The sequence below is a fragment of the Phacochoerus africanus genome, chromosome 5, assembly GCF_016906955.1.
Source record: "Phacochoerus africanus isolate WHEZ1 chromosome 5, ROS_Pafr_v1, whole genome shotgun sequence".
NCBI classification, from domain to species: Eukaryota; Metazoa; Chordata; class Mammalia; order Artiodactyla; family Suidae; genus Phacochoerus; species Phacochoerus africanus.
This window is the reverse complement of record NC_062548.1, coordinates 12678639-12698136: the sequence shown is the minus strand read 5'-3', so window position 1 is coordinate 12698136 and position 19498 is coordinate 12678639. Positions and strand designations below refer to the sequence as shown.

The 19498-nt window shown below is 55.7% G+C and overlaps 1 protein-coding gene across 4 annotated transcripts in view; it reads right to left on the bottom strand.

Moving 5' to 3' along the window:
* Window positions 1-19498, bottom strand: part of GTF2IRD1 (GTF2I repeat domain containing 1) — a 116498-nt gene that overhangs the window by 10196 nt on the left and 86804 nt on the right. For all 4 annotated transcript variants that reach the window (XM_047779898.1, XM_047779894.1, XM_047779897.1 and 1 more), the window contains one exon: window positions 770-847. In XM_047779898.1, the coding sequence (XP_047635854.1) occupies window positions 770-847 (78 nt within the window). The remainder of the gene's footprint in view (window positions 1-769; window positions 848-19498) is intronic.

The following is a 19498-nucleotide window of genomic DNA, read 5'->3' as shown; positions in this document are numbered from 1 at the left end:
AAACTCAAAAGTCCCTTCCTGCAAGGAGCCTTCTTGTTCACTGGTCCAGATGGGCTGTGACGACTCTGGTCTTAGCCACAGCCTCCTCCCCCCACTTCTCCATTGTCCTGTTTTCCTGTCACCCTCTGCAATTCTTCTCTTTTTCCTACTGTCTTCTCTGCTACAGTACGAAGTGGAGATGATACTACTACATTCATCGCAAAGGACGTGTAGAGCGAGTGCCTGGTACCGCCTGGTTCTCAGTCATCTAGAAAATGCTCAACCCGTGGTAACTGTATTAGCAACTGCACCATCCTGGCTTCCGCCCTGGCACCTGGATGCCTTCTGCACAGGACCTGGCACCTCTCATTATTCCACCACCAATTCCTCCCCCTACACTGAGGCCCCTGACGGCAGGGTCAGACCTCCCCCCCGCTTGGAATCTCAGGGCTGAGAGACAGCTGGGCAGACAAGCGTCTGCATGAACAAGCACTTGGCCGTGGGCCACGGCCTTTGCCACACAGCCCAGCGCTAGAGGAGCAGAAATGCTGACCGCCGTCCCTGCCGTGTGCACTGCGGATCGGGGGTTTTTCTCCTTTCTTGGATGGGAGAATGAGGGGTCAGCTCCCGACCGTCATGGGCAGGGCCACTATGTCCCCAGGGAGCGGGCAGGCCAGCTGGGGGCACCTGGCGGCCAGGCTGGCTGCGGAGGGCAGGGGTCTCCTCTCCCCAAGGAAGGCAGCCCCCCATCCCCCCGCCACGACCCTGCCCTCCCCCGAGACGCACTGACCGTATTTCTCGTTGAAAAGCTCCTTCACCTGCTCCCGGAGGATCACCTTCTCCCCGAGTCTGTTGGCATCATCTTCATCTGCGAGAGGAAGACAAGGGGGCACGAGGGTCAGTGCGGCCTCTGCCAGCGGACATGCTTCTTCTCCCACGTGGCGGCCCAGACCCTCACCTGCGGGCACAGGCTCTCCAGGGCCCGCCCACGCTCCTGTGGTGTTTCTGGCCTCAGCTGTCTGTATATCCAACCACTCATCCCACATCCTCTGAACAGCTTCCCCCACACAGGCCCCACGGCAGGCCCGGAGCACCCCGGGGGGGAGAGGGAGGCCGTGAGCTTCCTCCCCGGGACTCAGAGCCTGGCGGGGATGGTACCCGGTCATAGCGCCCACCCAGCAGTACAGCCTGGACCAGGGCACCTACCCCGTCTGTGCAAGTCTGGGGAGGCCCCTGGGAGAGCAGAATGCTCAAGGGGTCTCCTGGGAGGAGAGTGACAGATGGGGTGGGGGTGGGAAAAGACCCCAGATGTAGGACTGGCCCAAACGAGGGCACCGAAGGGTGAAAGGTCACGGTATGCTGGGTGCGGCTAGAGCAGGTGGTGGTGTCAGGGGAGGGGCGGGGACGGGTCCAGCGCGGCGTGTGCCAGCCTGATCAAGCTGGGTTATCAGGAACTACGCTGGCTGCCTCACCCACCAAGAACCCAAGGCCTGTGACCGGGGAGACAGGCACATTTTGAGGGTGCAGGGGCTGCACACACTTCCTGCTTGGACTCTGTGCTCCCCTCAGCTCTCTCCTGGGCCTTGAAGAGCAGCTGGGGACAGTGGAGCCCCAGACACGGGGCCTGGCTAGGCCAGGAGAAGCGGGGAGTGAATGGGACGGAGAAGGTCTGGGCACCTGCGGGCCTGTGCCCCACGTTGCGGGGGAGCTGGAGTTCCGGGAAGGGCCCTGCCTGGGCGCCCTCGAAGAGATCACACTGGCTGGGTCTCTGCGGTGGGGCCTGGGGAGCAGACTGGGAGCAGGCAGGGAGCCAGGGCCTGGGGGGTGAGGCAGGAAAACCACTCCCGTTTTAATCTGAAAGGTCTCACACTACTCGGTTCCATCTAGGAGGCCAACTCGGGGACCGCGTCTGTCTCCCAGGCCGGGGCTCTGTGCCTCTGGGACTCTCTGCCATCCCGGCCTGCACATCACAGCCCAGCCGGGGGCCCGGCCTCCCCACGCACCACCGGGGAAGGAGCCTCCCAGCCCAGTCACCTCCCCACTACCTGACACCCCTCCTCCTTGACCGGCTGCCCAGGGCCACCCAATCCCCCTGTAACCCACACTCCTGCCGTTGGGCTCTAGACCAGCTCTTCAGCCTCGACCAGCCAGCCGCCCAGGAGCCCACGAGACACGGCAAACGTCCGGCATCCCGGATAACATCCTCCTCCTGCATCCCCATCTCTGCCGCACCAAGACCCCAAACTCAGCACTCTCGGGACCCTCTCTCTTGCCGCGTGCCCCCCCAACAGCCCTGCCGATGGCCTTCAGGACCCCGGATGTGGCAAGAATCACCCTGCCCCTTCTCCAGCTCTGCAGACAACCATGACAGAGCCCCGGGCGCCAGGGCCACCTCGAACCCGCAGGAAGGTGGAGGGTATTTTCTATCTATCTATCCCCTTGTCACCAGGGAATCGCCCTGGTGGCCGGGTGTCTGCACAGGCGAGGCAGCACAACAGGCCAGGGAACATACACCTGGGATTCACCCAGCCTGTGCCAGACGCTCTGCTGGCAGCTTTCCCAGACACACTCATAGCCGGTCCTCACCACAGCCAAGGACACAAAGGTTCAGGGAGGTTAAGTCACCCGCCCAAGGCTAAGTCACCTGAGGCCTGGCGCTGAGCTGGGAGAATCCAGTGATAGCTCAGGTCCTGGGCCTGGGAGTCTGCCCTCAGGGAGCACGCCTGTGTCTCTGTGGCTGCTCCCTGACTTCTCCCCCAACTCTTTATTTTTACTTAATCTGGAGCAAGGGGGTTGCATTTTTCTGAAAGGACAAGTTTTCGCTTTTTTTTTTAAATCTTTTTAGGGCCGCACCCGCAGCATAGGGACGTTCCCAGGCTAGGGGTCGAATCAGAGCTACAGCTGCCGGCCTACACCACAGCCACAGCAACACCAGATCCAAGCCCCCGTCTGCAACCTACACCACAGCTCACAGCAACGCTGCATCCTTAACCCACTGAGCGAGGCCAGGGATCGAACCTGCAACCTCATGGTTCCTAGTCAGATTTGTTTCCGCTGTACCACAATGGGAACTCCAGAAAGGACAAGTTTTTGAATGAAATAGACCAGGTTAACCTGCCGGGGGCTGGAGGAGAGAGCCGCTGTTCCTCCGCAGAGGAAATTAGAGGCAGCTCCTCCGGCGGTGGGCAGGGGCAAAGGAGTGACCTGCTTCCTGGGAGGTGAACTTGAAGGGCAGGTGAAGACGCCCTGTATTCCTGCTCCAGCCCCAGGCCTCCAGCGCGATGCAGGGAGGGAGGGCAACATGCCTGGGATCAATCTGAACACTTGGGTAAGGCTCAGAGGTGCTCGGCCAGAGAGGATCTCCTGACATGAATCGTGGCCACTGTCCCCAGCTGGCCCCGCGTCCCGGTGAACCCCGGACGTGGGGGAGGAAAGCTTTGCTTCCTGTTGGCCTGCATGGCCCGGCCCAGGGGGCCTCTTGGCAGGCTGCGGGCGGGTCACGGGACTCCTTCCAGACAGAGCCAGGCTCCTGCCGCCACCGTCACACACCCACAGTCTGGAGAGGGGGCAGCCAGGCCTGTGGTTCCCATGGGGCTCCCCAAGGACGGAGGTGGGAAGAGGCTGTCCGAGCCTAGACCGGGGCAGGGCGGCCCCGGCCACCATCACCTCGGAGTCTGGTTTGCTTATGGTCAAAACAAGGATCAGGAAACAGCCTCAGAGAACAGGAGACCGTGGGAGGGGGTGAGGCATAGTCCCCGAGGCCCTTGGAGCTTCCGCCTTAAACCCAGTTGTCTTTCCCAGGCTCTGAGGTGCAGCCCCGATGGCAGGAGGTAAGACCGCAGGCTCTGAAGTCTGACTGCCTGGTTTCCAATCTTGGCTCTGCTATTAGCTCAATGACCTTGGGCAACCAATGAATTTCTTTGTTTGGAAAGAAGCAACAAGGACCACACCATGGAGCTGCCGTGAGAAGGAGGTGAGGACGTGGTTATATAAGGGCGAGTTATTGCTCCTCTTCTGGGGGGGGGGGGCTCTGTCTGAACTTCTCTGAACCCAGGCTGGCTGTAAAGACACCAAGGATTGCAATCGTTTCAGAAAGGTCTCCATCTGGAGATGTCACAAGGCTCAATATGGAGTGTGTGTGTCCTCAATGAACCTGGTTGACCGTCTGGATATAGTGGGGAGAGAGGGTGTCCCCAGGGCCAGGGCCAGGGTCCTTCCTGAGTGCCAGAATGCAAGGCAATCTTTTCTTTTCTTTTTTTTTTTGCTTTTTAGGGCCATACCTACAGCATACAGAGGTTCCCAGGCTAGGGCTCAAATTGGAGCTACAGTTGCCGGCCTACACCACAGCCACGGCAATGCCGGATCCGAGCCGTGTTTGTGATCTACACCACAGCTCACAGCAGTGCTGGATCCTTAACCCGCTGAGCGAGGCCAGGGATCGAACCTGCATCCTCATGGATCCTAGTCAGGTTCGTTAACCACTGAGCCAGGAAGGGAATGCCAAGTCAATCTTGATTATAACCCTAATGCTGTGTGGTGTTTGGAAAAATCACTCAACCTCTCTGGGACTCAGTTTCCAGAACCCTCAAATGGGAATCCTGGCCTGTTGAGAGGGATTCAATGATATTACATATAAAAAAAGTTTAAGGTTGGAGTTCCTTTGTGGCACAGCAGGTTAAGGATTCGGCACTGTCACTGCAGTGGCTTGGGGAGCAGTTGTCATGAAGGTTTGATTCCTGGCCTGGGAACTTCCACATGCTGTGGGTGCGGCCACAGGAAAAAAAAAAAAAAAATTTAGGTCTTACGCCACCAAAGTCAAGTTATCATTGGTGTTATCACCAGACCAATGTCTCGATTATCGCGCAGAGTCTCAGGAAGTGAAACCTTACATGGGAAATTCTTCCAGGTAATGGAAGTTTATTCTCTTAAATCCCTGGGTTTGCTTTACTCGTTCGGGAGAGAATATTTTCGACAACACATCAAGAACTCCTTTCTTTTTTAAAAAAATGTTATGGCCGCATTCGCAGCAGAGGGAAGTCCATGGGCCTGGAAGGGAATGCCAAGTCAATCTTGATTATAACCCACGGCCCTGGGCCAGGGACCAAACCTGCGCCTCTGCAGAAACCCAAGCAGAAACCCAAGCTGTTGCAGTCGGATTCTTCATGCGGGAACTCTGAGTACGCCCTTCTTTTTTTTTTGTCTTTTTTTTTTAGAGCCACACCCGGGGCATATGGAGGTTCCCAGGCTAGGGGTCTAATTGGAGCTGCTGCTGCCGGCCTCCACCACAGCCACAGCAACGCCAGATCCGAGCCACATCTGCAACCTACACCACAGCTCACGGCAATGCCGGATCCCCAATCCACTGAGCGAGGCCAGGGATCAAACCCACAACCTCATGGTTCCTGGTTGGATTCGTTTCCGCTGCGCCACGACGGGAAGTGCCCTGAGCACTCCGTTTTTATAAAGCACACCGCTGGGGGAAGGGGAAGGTCATCCTCACGACCTGACCTCAGTGCCGTCCAGAAAGTGCTGTTGAACTTGTCCCGGCAGCAGCGACCTGTCCCCCACTGAGAGCTGGCATTTCTCCCACCTCTTCCTGCTTTTTCCAGTTTCCTGCCCCCCCCCCCCCAACTATTGTCTGCCCCGGCAGCTCTATCTCGTGGTTTCTAATCTGCTGTCTGTTCGCCTGAGGAGTAACTGAATTCTGCCTGGGGAAAGAAAGCAGCCAAGCTTATTAACCCCAGCTCTGTACACAGCTTTAGGCCAATCTGCTCGGGTGGCCCCACAGCCCTCGTCAGGGGCAAAGTACAAGAGCCCCGAGCAGCCTGGCCTTTCTGAGCTCAGGCTGATGACTCTATACTGCTAATCATGATCCAAACTGGCACAGAAGCAGCTGGGAGTGAAGGAGGCAGCGCGGAGGGAGAGACCAGGTCTCCTGGGACGAGTGGAAGCGCTGTTTCTCCCCCCCGCCCCCCGCCAGGCTTGAACTGCCTGCGATCCAGGCATAAAAGCCCCGGGCAGGCCTGGTCCACGAGAGAACATAGGGTGGATATATTCCCCGGCACCTCATCTTGGCAGAATCAGGGACTGCTTGTGCAGGGATCAGGGGCTGCTGGGAGATGGTCAGGGTTGGGGGTCGGAGAGACAAGTCCCTCCCTGAGGCCCCGTGGCTTGTAGAACTTTCGCCAGGATGAACGGGTACACCCGGCTCCCCTCTTAACCCTTCCAGGACCCGCATGTAGGTGCAGCAGGAATTGCATCATCTCCATTTTACAGATGGAGAAACTGAGGCTCAGAGAGGGGCTGGCCATGCTGCAGTGGAGTGGAAGCCCTCCCCAGGCCTGTGATCTCTTGCACCCAAGAGAAACTTTTGTACGTGTGCCAAAGAAGACAGGCTCAAGCTTGCCCACAGCACTCGGGGAACGGCAGGACCACGGAGGGAAGCTGGGGGCGCTAGAGCAGGAGAACGGACGAATTAACTGTGGCGTAGTCAACGCAATGGGATATGACAGGGCCCCGAAAACAAATAACTACGGCCACACAGTCCAACATTCTGTTGTTTTGTTTTTTCTTTTTAGGGCTGCACGGGTGGCTGTATGCGTTCTACACCACAGCTCACGGCAACACTGGATCCTTAACCCACTGAGCAAGGCCAGGGATCAAAGCTGCGTCCTCGCGGATACTAGTCGGGTTCGTTTCTGCTGAGCCACAAGGGGAACTCCAATGTTTAGTGACAGAAGCGAGTCCTAAGCTAACTGCAATAGGATATCTTGGTTATGACAGCTGAATAAAGGAGGAGTTCCCATTGTGGTTCAGCGGAAACGAATCTGACTAGCATCCATGAGGACGCAGGTTTGATCCCTGGCTTTGCTCACTGGGTTAAGGATCCGGTGTTGCCATGAGTTGTGGTGTACACTGCAAATGCGCCTGTGGCTGTGGTGGAGGCCAGTGGCTACAGCTCCAATTCACGCCTAGCCTGGGAACCTCCATATGCCACGGGTGCAGCCTTAAAAAGACAAAAAAAACAAAAGTTTAGAAAAGGAGTTCCCTGGTGGTGCAGGGGGCTAAGGATTGGGTGTTGTCACAGCTGTGGCTCAGGCTGCTGCTGTGGTCAGAGAACTTCTGCACCCTGCAGGTGCAGCCAAAAAACCCCGAACAAAACAGCGAAATGGAATAATTTTGGTTTAGGCAAATATTATACGCAACAGACATATTTTAAAAAGTCAATCTGTGAGCAGTGATTAAATCCTGGGGATAACAGCTGTCAAAGATGTTTTGGGGGAATTTGAACACACTGTGTAGAGGATAATAGGGAGTAAGTTGCCTGTGACAGTGGCATTGTGGATATGCAAACGAAGAGCGTTGTTCTAGGAGCTGTGGGCTGAAATATTTAGGCATGAAGAGTCAAGGTGTCTGCAACTCACTTCAAATGGAGAAAGAGACGAGACGGAGAGAAAGGGTGGGTTTGTGTGAGTGAGAAAGACAGGAAGGGAGGGAATGAATAAATCCAGGAGATCCCTCTGTGGAGCAGTAGATTAAGAATCTGACTACAGCAGCTCGAGTCGCTGTGGAGGTGTGGGTTTGATCCCTGGTGCGGTGCAGTGGGCTAAAGGATCCAGTGTTGCTGCAGCTGTGGCATAGGTTACACCTGCAGCTTCGATGGTTTTTTTTTTCTTTTTTTTGTCTTTTTAGGGCCTCACTCGTGGCATACGGAAGTTTCCAGGGTCAAATCAGAGTTGCAGCTGCCGGCCTATGCCACAGCTACAGCAACGCCAGATCTGAGCCTGGTCTGAGACCGATACTGCAGCTTGCATCAACGATCCATCAGATGGATCCTTGGCTTTTTTGCCTTTTTTTTTTTTAGTCTTTTTCTAGGGCCACACCCGAGGCATATGGAGGTTCCCAGGCTAGGGGTCTAATTGGAGCTGTAGCCGCCACAGTCACGGCAACGCCGGATCCTTAACCCGCTGAGCAAGGCCAGGGAATGAACCCGAAACCTCATGGTTCCTAGTTGGATTCATTAACCACTGAGCCACGACAGGAACTCCCATCAGATGGATCCTTTAATCCAGAGTGAGGCCAGGGATTGAACTGGTGTCCTCATAGATACTAGGCAGATTCTCAACCTGCTGAGTCACAACGGGAACTCCCTGTGGCTCAGAGTTAATCCCCGGCCTGGGAACTTCCAAACACTGTGGGTGCAGCCAAAAAAAAGAATAAATGGGTCCAGAGAAAGGATATATAGGCAGCATTATACTACTCTTTCTCTGTTATTCCCTGCAGTTTTGCAATTTTGGGGGGCAAAACCAAGAGAATGACACACATAAAATTCAGAATATTTGTTTTGGGAACAGAGGCAGGCAGGATGAGGGAGAGCCCATGGGTGGGTGTGCATTACGGGTACTGTTCTGACTCTTAGGTGGGTGGTGGTTCGCAGGCGTTCACTGTAGTATTTGTGAACAAGAGAACGAGCCAACGAGGACAATGAATGAGAGAACAAAAACAAATGAATGCCAAGTGCAATGGGCACAGCCACTGTGGAAAACAGTCTAGAGGTTCCTCAGAAAATTAAAAATAGAATTATTATATGATCTAGTAATCCCACTCCTGGGCATATATCTGGACAAAATTATAGTTCAAAAAGATACATGCACCCCTATGTTCAAAGCAGCAGTATTCACAATAGCCTGTGAATAGATGGAAACCATGGAAACCACCTAAATGTCTATCAACACATGAATGAAGAAGTCTGTGTATATATATATGTGTGTGTGTGTGTATGTATGTGTGTGTATATATATATATATATATATATATATAATGGAATACTACTCAGCCATAAAAAAGAATGAAACATCATTCAAAGCAATATGGCTGCAACTAGAAAGTCTCATATTAAGTAAGTCAGAAAGAGAAGGACAAATACCATATGAGATCACTTCTATGTGGAATCTAAAATATAGCACAGATGAACCCATCTATAAGACAGAAACAGACTCACAGAGAACAGACTTGTGGTTGCCAAGAGTCGGGGGGAGTGGTGTGGACGGTGAGTTTGGGGTTAGTAGATGCAAGCTATTCCATTTAGAATGGATAAGCAACGAGGTCCTACTGTACAGCACAGGGAACTGTATCTAATCTCCCAGGACAGACCATGATGGAAGATAATATTAAAAAAAAAAAAGAATGTATAGGAGTTTCTGCTGTGGTACAGCAGGTTAAGGATTTGGCATTGCCGCAGCTGTAGTGTAGGTCCCAGCTGTGGCTCAGATTTGCTCCCTGGCCTAGGAACTTCCATATGTGTGAATCCGGCTGATAGAAGAGAGAGAGAGAGGAAAAAAAGGACATTAATGAAAAAACTGAAGAAATCTAAATAAAGCCTGTCATTTAGTTAATTACATGGCACCAACCAATTTCTTAGGTTTGACAAATGTGCCTGGGCTGTGCAAGATGTTACCATCCTACGTGGGTCAGGCAGTATTTGGGAACTCTGAGCGATCTTTACAACTCTTTGTAAATTAAAAGTTATTTCAGAATAAAAAGTTACAGCCATCCATCAATTGACCACTCGCTTATTTTTTAGCTTTTTAGCTGTGCCCACAGCATGCGATAGTTTCCAAGTCAGGGATCAAACCTGCGCCACAGCAGTGACCATGCGACCATGCCGGATCCTTAACCTGCTGCACCACCAGGGACCCCGGATCTCTTGATCTTAACATGCAGGGACTGAAGGCAGAGGAGGTCATGAGCCCAGGACTACGATGCAGCTGATCAGTGCATGGCCCACTGGGAAGGGGCAGTGGGAGGGAAGAAAGCAAGCCTTGTCCCGAGTTCCCTCAGGCTGGGATCTGTGCCCTCATCCCTTCATTGGGACGGGACGTGGGTGGTGGGCAGACCACAACCTGCCCGGGGCAGATGATGGATTCCTCCCTGGAGCCAGCTGTCTGACCCCCAGCTGACCCTCTGCACATGAGAGCCTGCAACAAAGGCCAGTAGAGGGCTGTCTGGCTGGGGGCCTCCCCGTGGGGGCTACCAGGTCCTTTCGCTGCCCTCCCGGTTGCCAGACACTGGGATGCAAATCCTCCATCTGCTGATTACACGCGCGCACCGGAGATGGTGCCTGGGGATTCACACGGTGATGCTCTCCATCCCTCACAGGCCGGACCACCAGGTGTTAGGATCCCCCTTGTACAGATGAGGAAACTGAGGCTCAGAGGAGTCGAGGTGCCTGTTCACAGCCACCAAGGCCACATGGTTTGCAATGGGTGGCCCTAAGACGCAAACCCAGGTCTCTCTGACCGCGGTGGTAGCTTTCCCAGCTGAAAGCGGCACAGCACCTCCACAGGGGCCTTTCTCACAAGGTCTCCCGCAGCCCCAAGGCTCAAACCTGTAAGCCTGGCTGGGCAGAGCAAGTGCCAAGCTTTCTTGTGGGGGTCTGTCCTGGATGGACAATCCTGGGACCAGACACACCCAGGACCCTCCCAAGGGAAACTGCCTCCATCCCTCTCCTCTCCCGTCCCTCCTCCGCGGTCCCAGCTACACGCCAGGGACAGCACTGATCCAAGGCTGCCAAGGCCTGGGCTGAACTGTGGCCAAGACTGGTACACAGGTACCAGGATGCCATGCATTAAACAAATATGATAAGTGGGGCATCAGTGCCCGGCTTGGAGAAGGTGGGCAGACAGAGGCAGCTGGATCCACAGGCGAGGGCTCTGCTGCCACGGGCTGGGGCAGTGGGTTTTGAGGCTACGTTCCCCACCCTGTGCAACGAACTCTGCAGCCAACGACCTGAGGACACCTGCTCCCTGTGAGCTGAGCCTGCTCTCTTTTCATGTGTTCAGCACGAGAGCTCCCGAGCCACAGTCACGCCCGACACATCGCAGGTGCCCGATAAACAGCTGCCCGAGAAATGAAGCTCCCACGTGCCAGGCACTCTTCTCAGAGGCGTTGACGTAATCCTTCTGACAACGCTATGAAGTCGGTCCTAGGGGTGTCTCCATCCTACAGGCGAGGAGACCGAGGCACCCAGCGGCTAGAAGGTGAACAGGAGCTGCAGCTGCCGGCCACAGCCACAGCCACGCCAGATCCGAGCCGCATCTGCGACCTACACCACAGGGTATGGCAACCCCGGATCCTTAACCCACTGAGCCTGCATCTTCATGGATGCTAGTCCAGTTTGCTTCCGCTGAGCCACAACGGGACTCCCATTCATATCTTTTTATTTTTTTGCTTTTTAGGGCCGCACCGACAGCCTATGGAAGTTCCCAGGCTAGGGGTCTAATCAGAGCTACAGCTGCCGGCCTACACCACAGCCACAGCAACACTGGATCCTTAACCCACTGAGCAAGGCCAGGAACTGAACCCACATCCTCATGGACACTCTATCGGGTTCTTAACCCACTGAGCCACAATGGGAACTCCATCTTAAGGCTTTAAATACCAGCAATATGCTTGTGATTCCTCAAATTATACCTCGAGCCTGGACACTCCCCTGAGCCCCTCCTAGGACATCAGACCTAACACACCAGACCTGCCTGAAACCCCCCCTCCCGCTCTCGCCCCCGAGCTGGCTTCTCCTGTATCTTCCTTGTCTCGGTTACCTCCCAGCACCTTCTAGAAGCTCAGTCCAAATCCTTGAGGTCAAACTTGACTCCTCTGCCAGCCCACAGCAGCACATTCTGTTGGTTTCAGCCACAGACTCCACGCAGAGTCAAGGACTCACCACTGGGGCTGCCACCACCGGCTCGCTAGCCCTGCTATGACCACCTCCTTACCCCACCCCCGCTGCCACCCCTGTGTGAAGGATCCTGTCAGACCCCAGACTGCACCCAGACTCTCCTGCTCAGAAGCCTGCACTGGCTCCCAGCTCCCTGGGAACGAGGGTCAGTGTCCTGATCCAGCCCCCACCTTGGGCCGTCGCTCCCATTTCTTTTTTTTTTTTGTGTGTGCCTTTCTGTCTTTTTTTTTAGGGCCACACCCGCAGCATGTGGAGGCTAGGGGGCCACAGCAACACCAGGTCCGAGCCACGCCTGCGACCTACACCACAGCTCACGGCAACACCAGATCCTTAACCCACTGAGGGTGGCCAGGGATCGAACCCGAAACCCCATGGGTCCCAGTCGCATTCGTTAACTACTGAGCCACGACGGGAACTCCTCTCCCACTTCGACCTCATCTCCTGATCTCCTACCACGTCATCGTCTGCCACCCCACCCAGCCTCCCCCCACTGCCAGGGGCCTCAGGACCTTTATGCTTGGACCTTTAGGTCCAAGGCGCTTCCCTAGGCCCCCTGGCTCGCTACCGCCCCCTTCAGGCCTCTGCTCGCAGGCCTTCCCTAGCCACCTCACAGCTGCAGATGTGACTCTAAAAATAAACACAGCCTCTGCCATGTGCCTCTCAGCACCCACGTCTCCATCCTTTGCACACTGTCTGCTCCCCGGCGCTCACATCAAAAGCCCGGCCGGCGCCTCCCAACGGCTCCCATACTAAGTCACTGGCCCTGAGCTCCCAATCCTGAAGGGGTCCCGCTGCAGGCCGTGCTGTCCACCCCCGGCCTGGGGGCTCCAGAGGCCGCATGTCCCCTCCCCCTGGCCACCACCACGAGCTCTCTTTTGCCAGGAGGCTGGAAAGATCCAGTCCACCCAGGAAACCACAGGCGCTGAGCCCTACTTAGCGCCCCACCCCCAGGCCTCCCCTTTTGCGGCTCAAAGACGCATTTATCAGCCTGCGAGAGCTTCTGTTCAGCACGCGGTGCCGGCTGACCCCGAGGGCTGATCTCATTCCAGCCCAAATAAAGGCGCTGGTTGTTCCTGTCGGCTTGGGTGGTCCCAGCTGGGGAACTAATCTGGGCAGGGTTTTCTGGAATGTTGCAGAGAAGTTTGAAGCCCCCCGCCACCCGCTCCCTTGTGGGGCTGGGGGAGCCCCTTGTCTAACAGCCGCTGGGAACCTCGAGGTACCCCTCCCCCACCTGGCAGGGCCGGGACCACCGACCAGCCCAAGGGCAGGATGGGGTGCCACCAACCCAGCGGAGCCCCCACAGGCCAGGAAAGGGTGGGGCCTCCCTGCCATCTCATTGTTCCATCGCCCACTGGCCGCCCCGCCTGGAAGAAAGGAGGCAGGCGGCCAATTCCGGGCCTGGCAGCCGGGCGTCTGCCCACAAAGGCCTCCACGCCCCGCCCAGCAGATGCCAGCTCTTCCCGAGAAGGCAGAAGGGAGATCATTACTGGAGCCTAATTAACAAAGAAAAGCAGAGATAATTAAGTGGAGAAACATGTGGCTGGCGCTGGAATTGTGATAGCTTTAGAAACTTGAGAAAGGATGCTTTTATTTTGAGCTCTCAAGAGCGTGGCTGAGTCGGGGGGTGGAGGGCGGCGGGGCCAGAGGAGGGCGTGAGGGGCGGGGGCGGGGCGGGGCGGGGCCTGGTGGGTGACCCTGCTCCACGTGACCTTGAAGCCCAGAGACAGCAAGTTCGCTGATTCAAGGTCAAGGACAGTGGGCGTTCTCCTGCGGCCCAGTGGGTTAAGGATCCTGTGCTGTCACTGCAGTGGATTGGGTCGCTGCTGTGGCTCAGCGTTTGATCCCTGGCCTGGGAAGTTCCACAGGGCATGGGTGCGGCCAAAAAAAGAAAAAAAATTAAATTAAATTAAGAAATACAAAAATTAAGAAAGGCAAATTCTAAAAAAAAAAAAAAAAGAAAAGAGCAAAGACAGTAAGTAAACTTACCGAAGATCACCCAGCTCCTGAGGGGCCCGTGGGGGACTTTTCCCTGCTGGTTTTCAGTCCCTCGCCCCACCCCCCAATGCCCTCTGCTAAGGTCGACCCCAGGCCTGGCCTAGCTCCCCTTCTCCAGGAAGCCCACTCCTCACAGCACTGACAGGGGAGACCTAGCAGAGGCCCAATGGGGACAGTGACAAGAGGTGCCATCCCATTTGGGGCTGGGGCCATTCTCTGCAAATGGGTCGTGGCCCTCTGCTCAAGTTTCTCAAACTGGGCTGCAGACAAGGCTGGGGGCGGCAGCAGGTAAGGTGGGTTAATTTATTTTCTCAGCATAATATAATGTGACATAGTTCCTTAAATTAAAGCTCCAGTGGAGTTTATGGGGTGGGGCCTTCTGAGATAAAGTTGGGGCCCAGCAGGGCTTGCGGGTGCTTGGGCTCTGGCCGTGGGGTCATCAATACGAGAGTCTGCCAAGGCCGGGTCTGCACAGTCCAATCCACGCCATAAAGCCAGGCCTTCCAGGCCCACCACGCTCCAGCCTGGCCAGCCGCCCCCCTGGCCCTCCCACACACAACAGCCATGGGTTCCTCCTCTCCATGCCTTGGTGCTGCACCCCACGACAGCCCTGGTGGGGCTCGGGGGCTTTTCCCCTTTGCAAGTAGGGAAATCGAGGGCCAGGAAGGCAAACCGGATTTGCTGGGGGTCACACAGGAAGCCGGCAGCTCTGCTCTGTCTGCAGAACCGGAGCCCCTGCTCTGGGTGGGGAGTGGGGGGGAGGGGGCCCTGGCTGCTCCCCAGACAGTTTCCTCAAGCTGGCAGGGAGGGCTACACCGCTGGGATCCAAAGAACCAAACCAGGAGTCCCCTTGTGGCTGAGTGGGTTAAGGACCTGCTTAGTGTTGTCACTGCTGTGGCTCGGGTTTGATCCCTGGCCCTGGGAACTTCCACAGGCCCCGGGCTTGGCCCAAGCAAAACAAAACAAAACAAAGAACCAAACCAAAAGGAGAGGAACCTTGTCTCTGGCCAGAAGGGACCTGGGGCGGGGCAGGACAGCGGTGGGGACGCCTGGAGCCAGGCCGCAGAGGGAAGTGGGTGGGTGGCTGGGGAGGCCCCTCCCTGGTTCTAAAGGGCTGGGGGGAGTTCCTGTCGTGGCGCAGCAGAAACGAATCTGACTAGAATCCATGAGAACGCAGGTTCGATCCCTGGCCTCACTCAGTGGGTTAAGGATCTGGCGTTGCTGTGAGCTGTGGTGTAGGTTGCAGATGTGGCTGGGATCTGGCGTTGCTGTGGCTGTGGTGTAGGCCGGCGGCTACAGCTAAAATTTGACCCCTAGCCTGGGAACCTCCATATGCCGTGAGTGCTGCCCTGAAGAGCAAAATTAATTAATGAATTAATTTTAAAAAATAAAGGGCTGGGGCTCCGGGCAGGCATAGGATGCACAAGCCAAAGGTAGCTGCAGCTGGCAGAGCCCTTCTTGCTGTCTCCTGCAGCCTCTCGGGTGAGTGGCTTCTTGGATGTGTCTAACAACAGGGAACTCACTACCTAACAAGGCTTTTTATTTTTTATTTTTTTTAAACCACCACTGTTGGAGAACAGTTGTAGAATGTTCATTTTCTGGATCCCTCTGGCATTGCCCAGGACTCTACTCTGCTCTCCCCTTGGAGATTCGCAAACAGCTGCCTGACTCAGCTCTTCTTCCAGGCAAATCCCTCCACCTCCTTTCCCCAGGCTTCACCTCGCCTCCTCTGTTCCTTTACAGGCTCCAGTCCCTCAAGGTCCCTTGGAGGTCACTGTGCTCGGGAGCTCTGCCCTGGGCCCTCTGTGCTAAATAAACTCCACATTTGCCACAGTGGTGGCTGCAGCTGCCACCTCCGCCCAGGACACGCCCAGCCCCAGTGCCACCCTGCAGGTTCTTGGCACTACTCAGGTCCTGCCAACATGCTCCTGGGGACAGACACCACCATCACCCTTCTGGAACCTTCTGCCCTCTCCCTCTCCTCCCACCCCACTGCCCCCTCTAGACCCTCACTCCACCCCCCTCTGGATCCTACAGGCCCCAGTGCCCCAGTTTTGCCTTCTCCCACCCACCTGGGTGGGTAGAAGTGAGGTTACCATGGTAACTGTAAGACAATTCAAATCCCACCCTATCATTTCCTTGACTGAAAAAGCCTCCAGCGCTATCCCAGGAAAGCTTGAGTCACCAGGGTTTAAGTCAAGGCCTTGCAGGATTCCAGCGCCCTTCTCTCAGTGGCTTTTCAACCCCTCTGCCCAGGCGCCAGACCGGGTATGTGGACTTGGGCCCTGGACCACCCGACTGCCTCCTCCGGCCTCAGTGTGCTCAGCGGCAAAGTGGGAATGAAACCAGCATCTACCTCCGGGGCTTGCTGTGAAGATGCCACGAGGCTGTGGGTGAAATGCCCAGGGCCCAGCACGGATGGTCATTTCTTTTTTTTTTTTTCTTGTTTTGGTCTTTTTGCCTTTTCTAGGGTCACTCCCCCGGCACATGGAGGTTCCCAGGCTAGGGATCTAATCAGAGCTGTAGCCGCCAGCCTACACCAGAGCCACAGCAACGCGGGATCCGAGCCACGTCTGTGACCCACTCCACGGCTCACGGTAACGCCGGATCCTTAACCCACTGAGCGAGGCCAGGGATCGAACCTGGAACCTCATGGTTTCTAGTCGGATTCGTTAACCACTGTGCCACGAGGGGAACTCCTAGATGGTCACTTCAAGGTTCCCTGCCTGTGCAGGTGCCGCCCCTGGGTCTGGAACTCCCCCCAGCCTGCCCACTCCGCCTGAGGACCCTCAGTTCCTGGGGAGCTTTCCCAGACTCCCAGATGTGGGGCGGGAGTGGGGGGGAAACAACACTGAACCTGTACGACGGGGCTCAGAAAAGCCACACTGTTGCCACCATACTTCCTGGGGATCAACCTGTTGACAGAAAGGCCAAGCCCCTGACCCTCTGGTCTCCACCTCCTCCAGCCACTTGGCTCTTCCACAGTGTCCAGGGCACACATCCTTCTGGGTTCTTTCCCATCTTTAAGCCCTCCCTCTAGCACCTTCCTTTTTTTTTTTTTCTTAGGGCCACACCCACGGCATATGGAGGTTCCCAGGCTAGGGGTCTAATAGGAGCTACAGCTACCAGCCTACACCACAGCCACAGCAACACAGAATCCAAGCCCCCCCCCCCCCCCCCCCCCCCCCCCCCCCCCCCCCCCCCCCCCCCCCCCGAGAGCCACACCACAGCTCACGGCAACGCTGGATCCTTAACCTACTGAGTGAGGCCAGGGATTGAACCTGCGTCGTCATGGATGCTAGTCAGGTTTGTTTCCACTGAGCCACAACAGGAACTCCCCCTCTAGGGCCTTCTGGACTCCAACCCAAAGTCCTCTTCCGCAGTCACACTTCCCATGTCCCCCCGTCCCCCTGTGGGCGGAGGGGCCCTGGCACACGCTCTCAGCACCCCATCCCCCCCCTTCTCCGGGGGCTGCCCCCCTTCTGGCCGTTCTCCCCACCCTCTCGCCCCCACATCACTCATTTCTCTAAAATCACACCAGCACCATCCGCACCTCCGGACCCTCCCACATCCCACTTCACCCTGCAGTTCTCACCCCATTTCTCCTCTGCCCCAAAGGTGAATTCCACTCCTTCTCTCTTTTTACTCCTGATCCCAAGATTCTACTCAGGTCCCCTCTCCTCCCCGAAAATCAGCCCCTAGGCTGCTCCATCCTTCTGGACCCCAGACGGCGGTGGGGCCAGGTCACCACGCTTCTCCTTCAACAGCTTCTCACTCAGCTCCTGGGACGTCACACCCTCTGGGGGTTCACTTATCTCTCATCTCTAAATGCTGGGGTTAGGGGGGCCCCCAGGGCTCATCCTCAGACTCCTCCTGACTGTCCACACTGTGCCTCGCTGTGACCCCGTTACAGGACCACAATACATGAAACACAGAAGGGCTCCGGCTGTATGTCTGCAGTGGGACTGCCTCTGGTTTGGAGACCTAGCTGCCTCCTCAACCTGTCTCCTTGGGTGTCCAGTTTACCCACCACTCAGAGCCTACCCCCTTTGCCCCTCCAGCTGCTTGGACAAACTCCTGATGCCATCCTTGGTCTCTTTCTTTCCTCACATCTACCACCAGCAATCCTGTTGGCCCAATTTTCAAAATATGTCCAGGACCCCAGGGCCTTTGCACTGACCAACTTTTCGCAACCTAGATTTCTACATGGCTCACACTCTCTCTTCATACAGCCCTTAACTCCTGGTGGCCTCTCTAAAATTACCCTTGTGACAATCCTAACTCTGCTGTATTTGTCTCCAAGGCACTTGTCACTATCGAATATATTATTTGTTCTTATTTCTCTGTCTCCCCTAACTAGAATATAAGCACCACAATGATAGGGATTTCTTTCTATTTTGCAGTCCCAGATCTTGCTTGGTATAGAGCAGGCAGTCAATAATTTTGTTTGCACAAATAAATGAACCCCAAGGATTGAGCCTAGAGGGTTAGACAAGCCAAATCAATGTTATAGATGCTGATAGCCAGAAGGGGGCAGCAAAGACCCATGCAGTGTGGATGAAAGGTCAGTGGGCGGGGGAGAGCCAGGGCAAAAGCTGTGTGACCTCCATCAAGGCACTTAACCTCTCTGAGCCTGTTCCCTCTGGTTAAGATTGGTTTTGGGGGAGATCAAATGTGCTAGCAGGGGAAGGCTTGGCAATTGGCAAATCGTAAGCACGATAGGGATATTAGCTGCCCACAGTTTGAGGAGTTGTCCCAGTGTCCACAGCTTGGAGACAGGGCTGTTATATAAGTATGACGCACCCTGATGAGGGAACATTATAAAGCGTTTTTGTTTGGGGTTTTTTTTTTTGGGCCGTGCCTGAGGCATGCAGAAGTTCCCAGGCCGGGGATCGAACCCACACCATAGCAGTGACAACACTAGATCCTTAATGGCTAGGTCACCAGGGAACCTCATAAAGGGTTTTACAGACATGGGAAAAATGCTTATGTTTTAAGTGTGTGTATGTAAATTTATAGAAAGAGCAAGGAGATATTCAATTAATGAGCTTGGGGGAAAATTTGGAAGAAATGTATCATCATAAAAAAGAAAAGCCATCTGGGCAGTTAGATTTCTGAATTTTCTAAATCTCCACCATGGGTATGTATCCACCCGACCTACCAGAATGTTGTGCAGCTGTTGTTACACCAGCTACCTGGGCGGAGGGCCTTCCTTCCTTCGTCACGAGGGATCCTTCCCAGCTTTATCCTGAACAGCCCCCTTTGCTGCCCTGGGTGTGCGTGGCCTCGGGCCCCTCTGGATGTGGAGAGGAGACCCACCTCGACTTGGGCACAGACTGTCCCCAGCCACCTGCCTCTCTGGCCCCTCTTGGTCTCCCATTTTAACTCGGCGCCGCTACAGGTGGGGGGTTAGGCGGGGAGCAGGCTGGCCAGGTGGCAATGGTTTACACCGCTCCCAGGCCCCTCGGATCGAGGCTGGTCTACTTGGCCTCTTGAAGGCAGGCCTGGGGCTTGTTCTAGTACAAGTGGGGGGCCACCACCCTCTGGTCTCAGGTCCTCATCAAACTCCCTCTGGCCAGCACGCCCACCCCCCAGGGATCCTGTGAAGGCCTTGGCCCACTGCTGCCCTGACCCGGAGCCTGTATCCCACCCACCGTCCTCCTAGGCTTGGTCCAAGCCCATCTTCCTCTCTAGCCAGGCACCTGCCCACTGCTCAGCATGAGCAGGAGAGGCTACCAGACACCAGTGGGGAAAACTGAGGCCCTGAGGGCAGATGTCACCTAACTG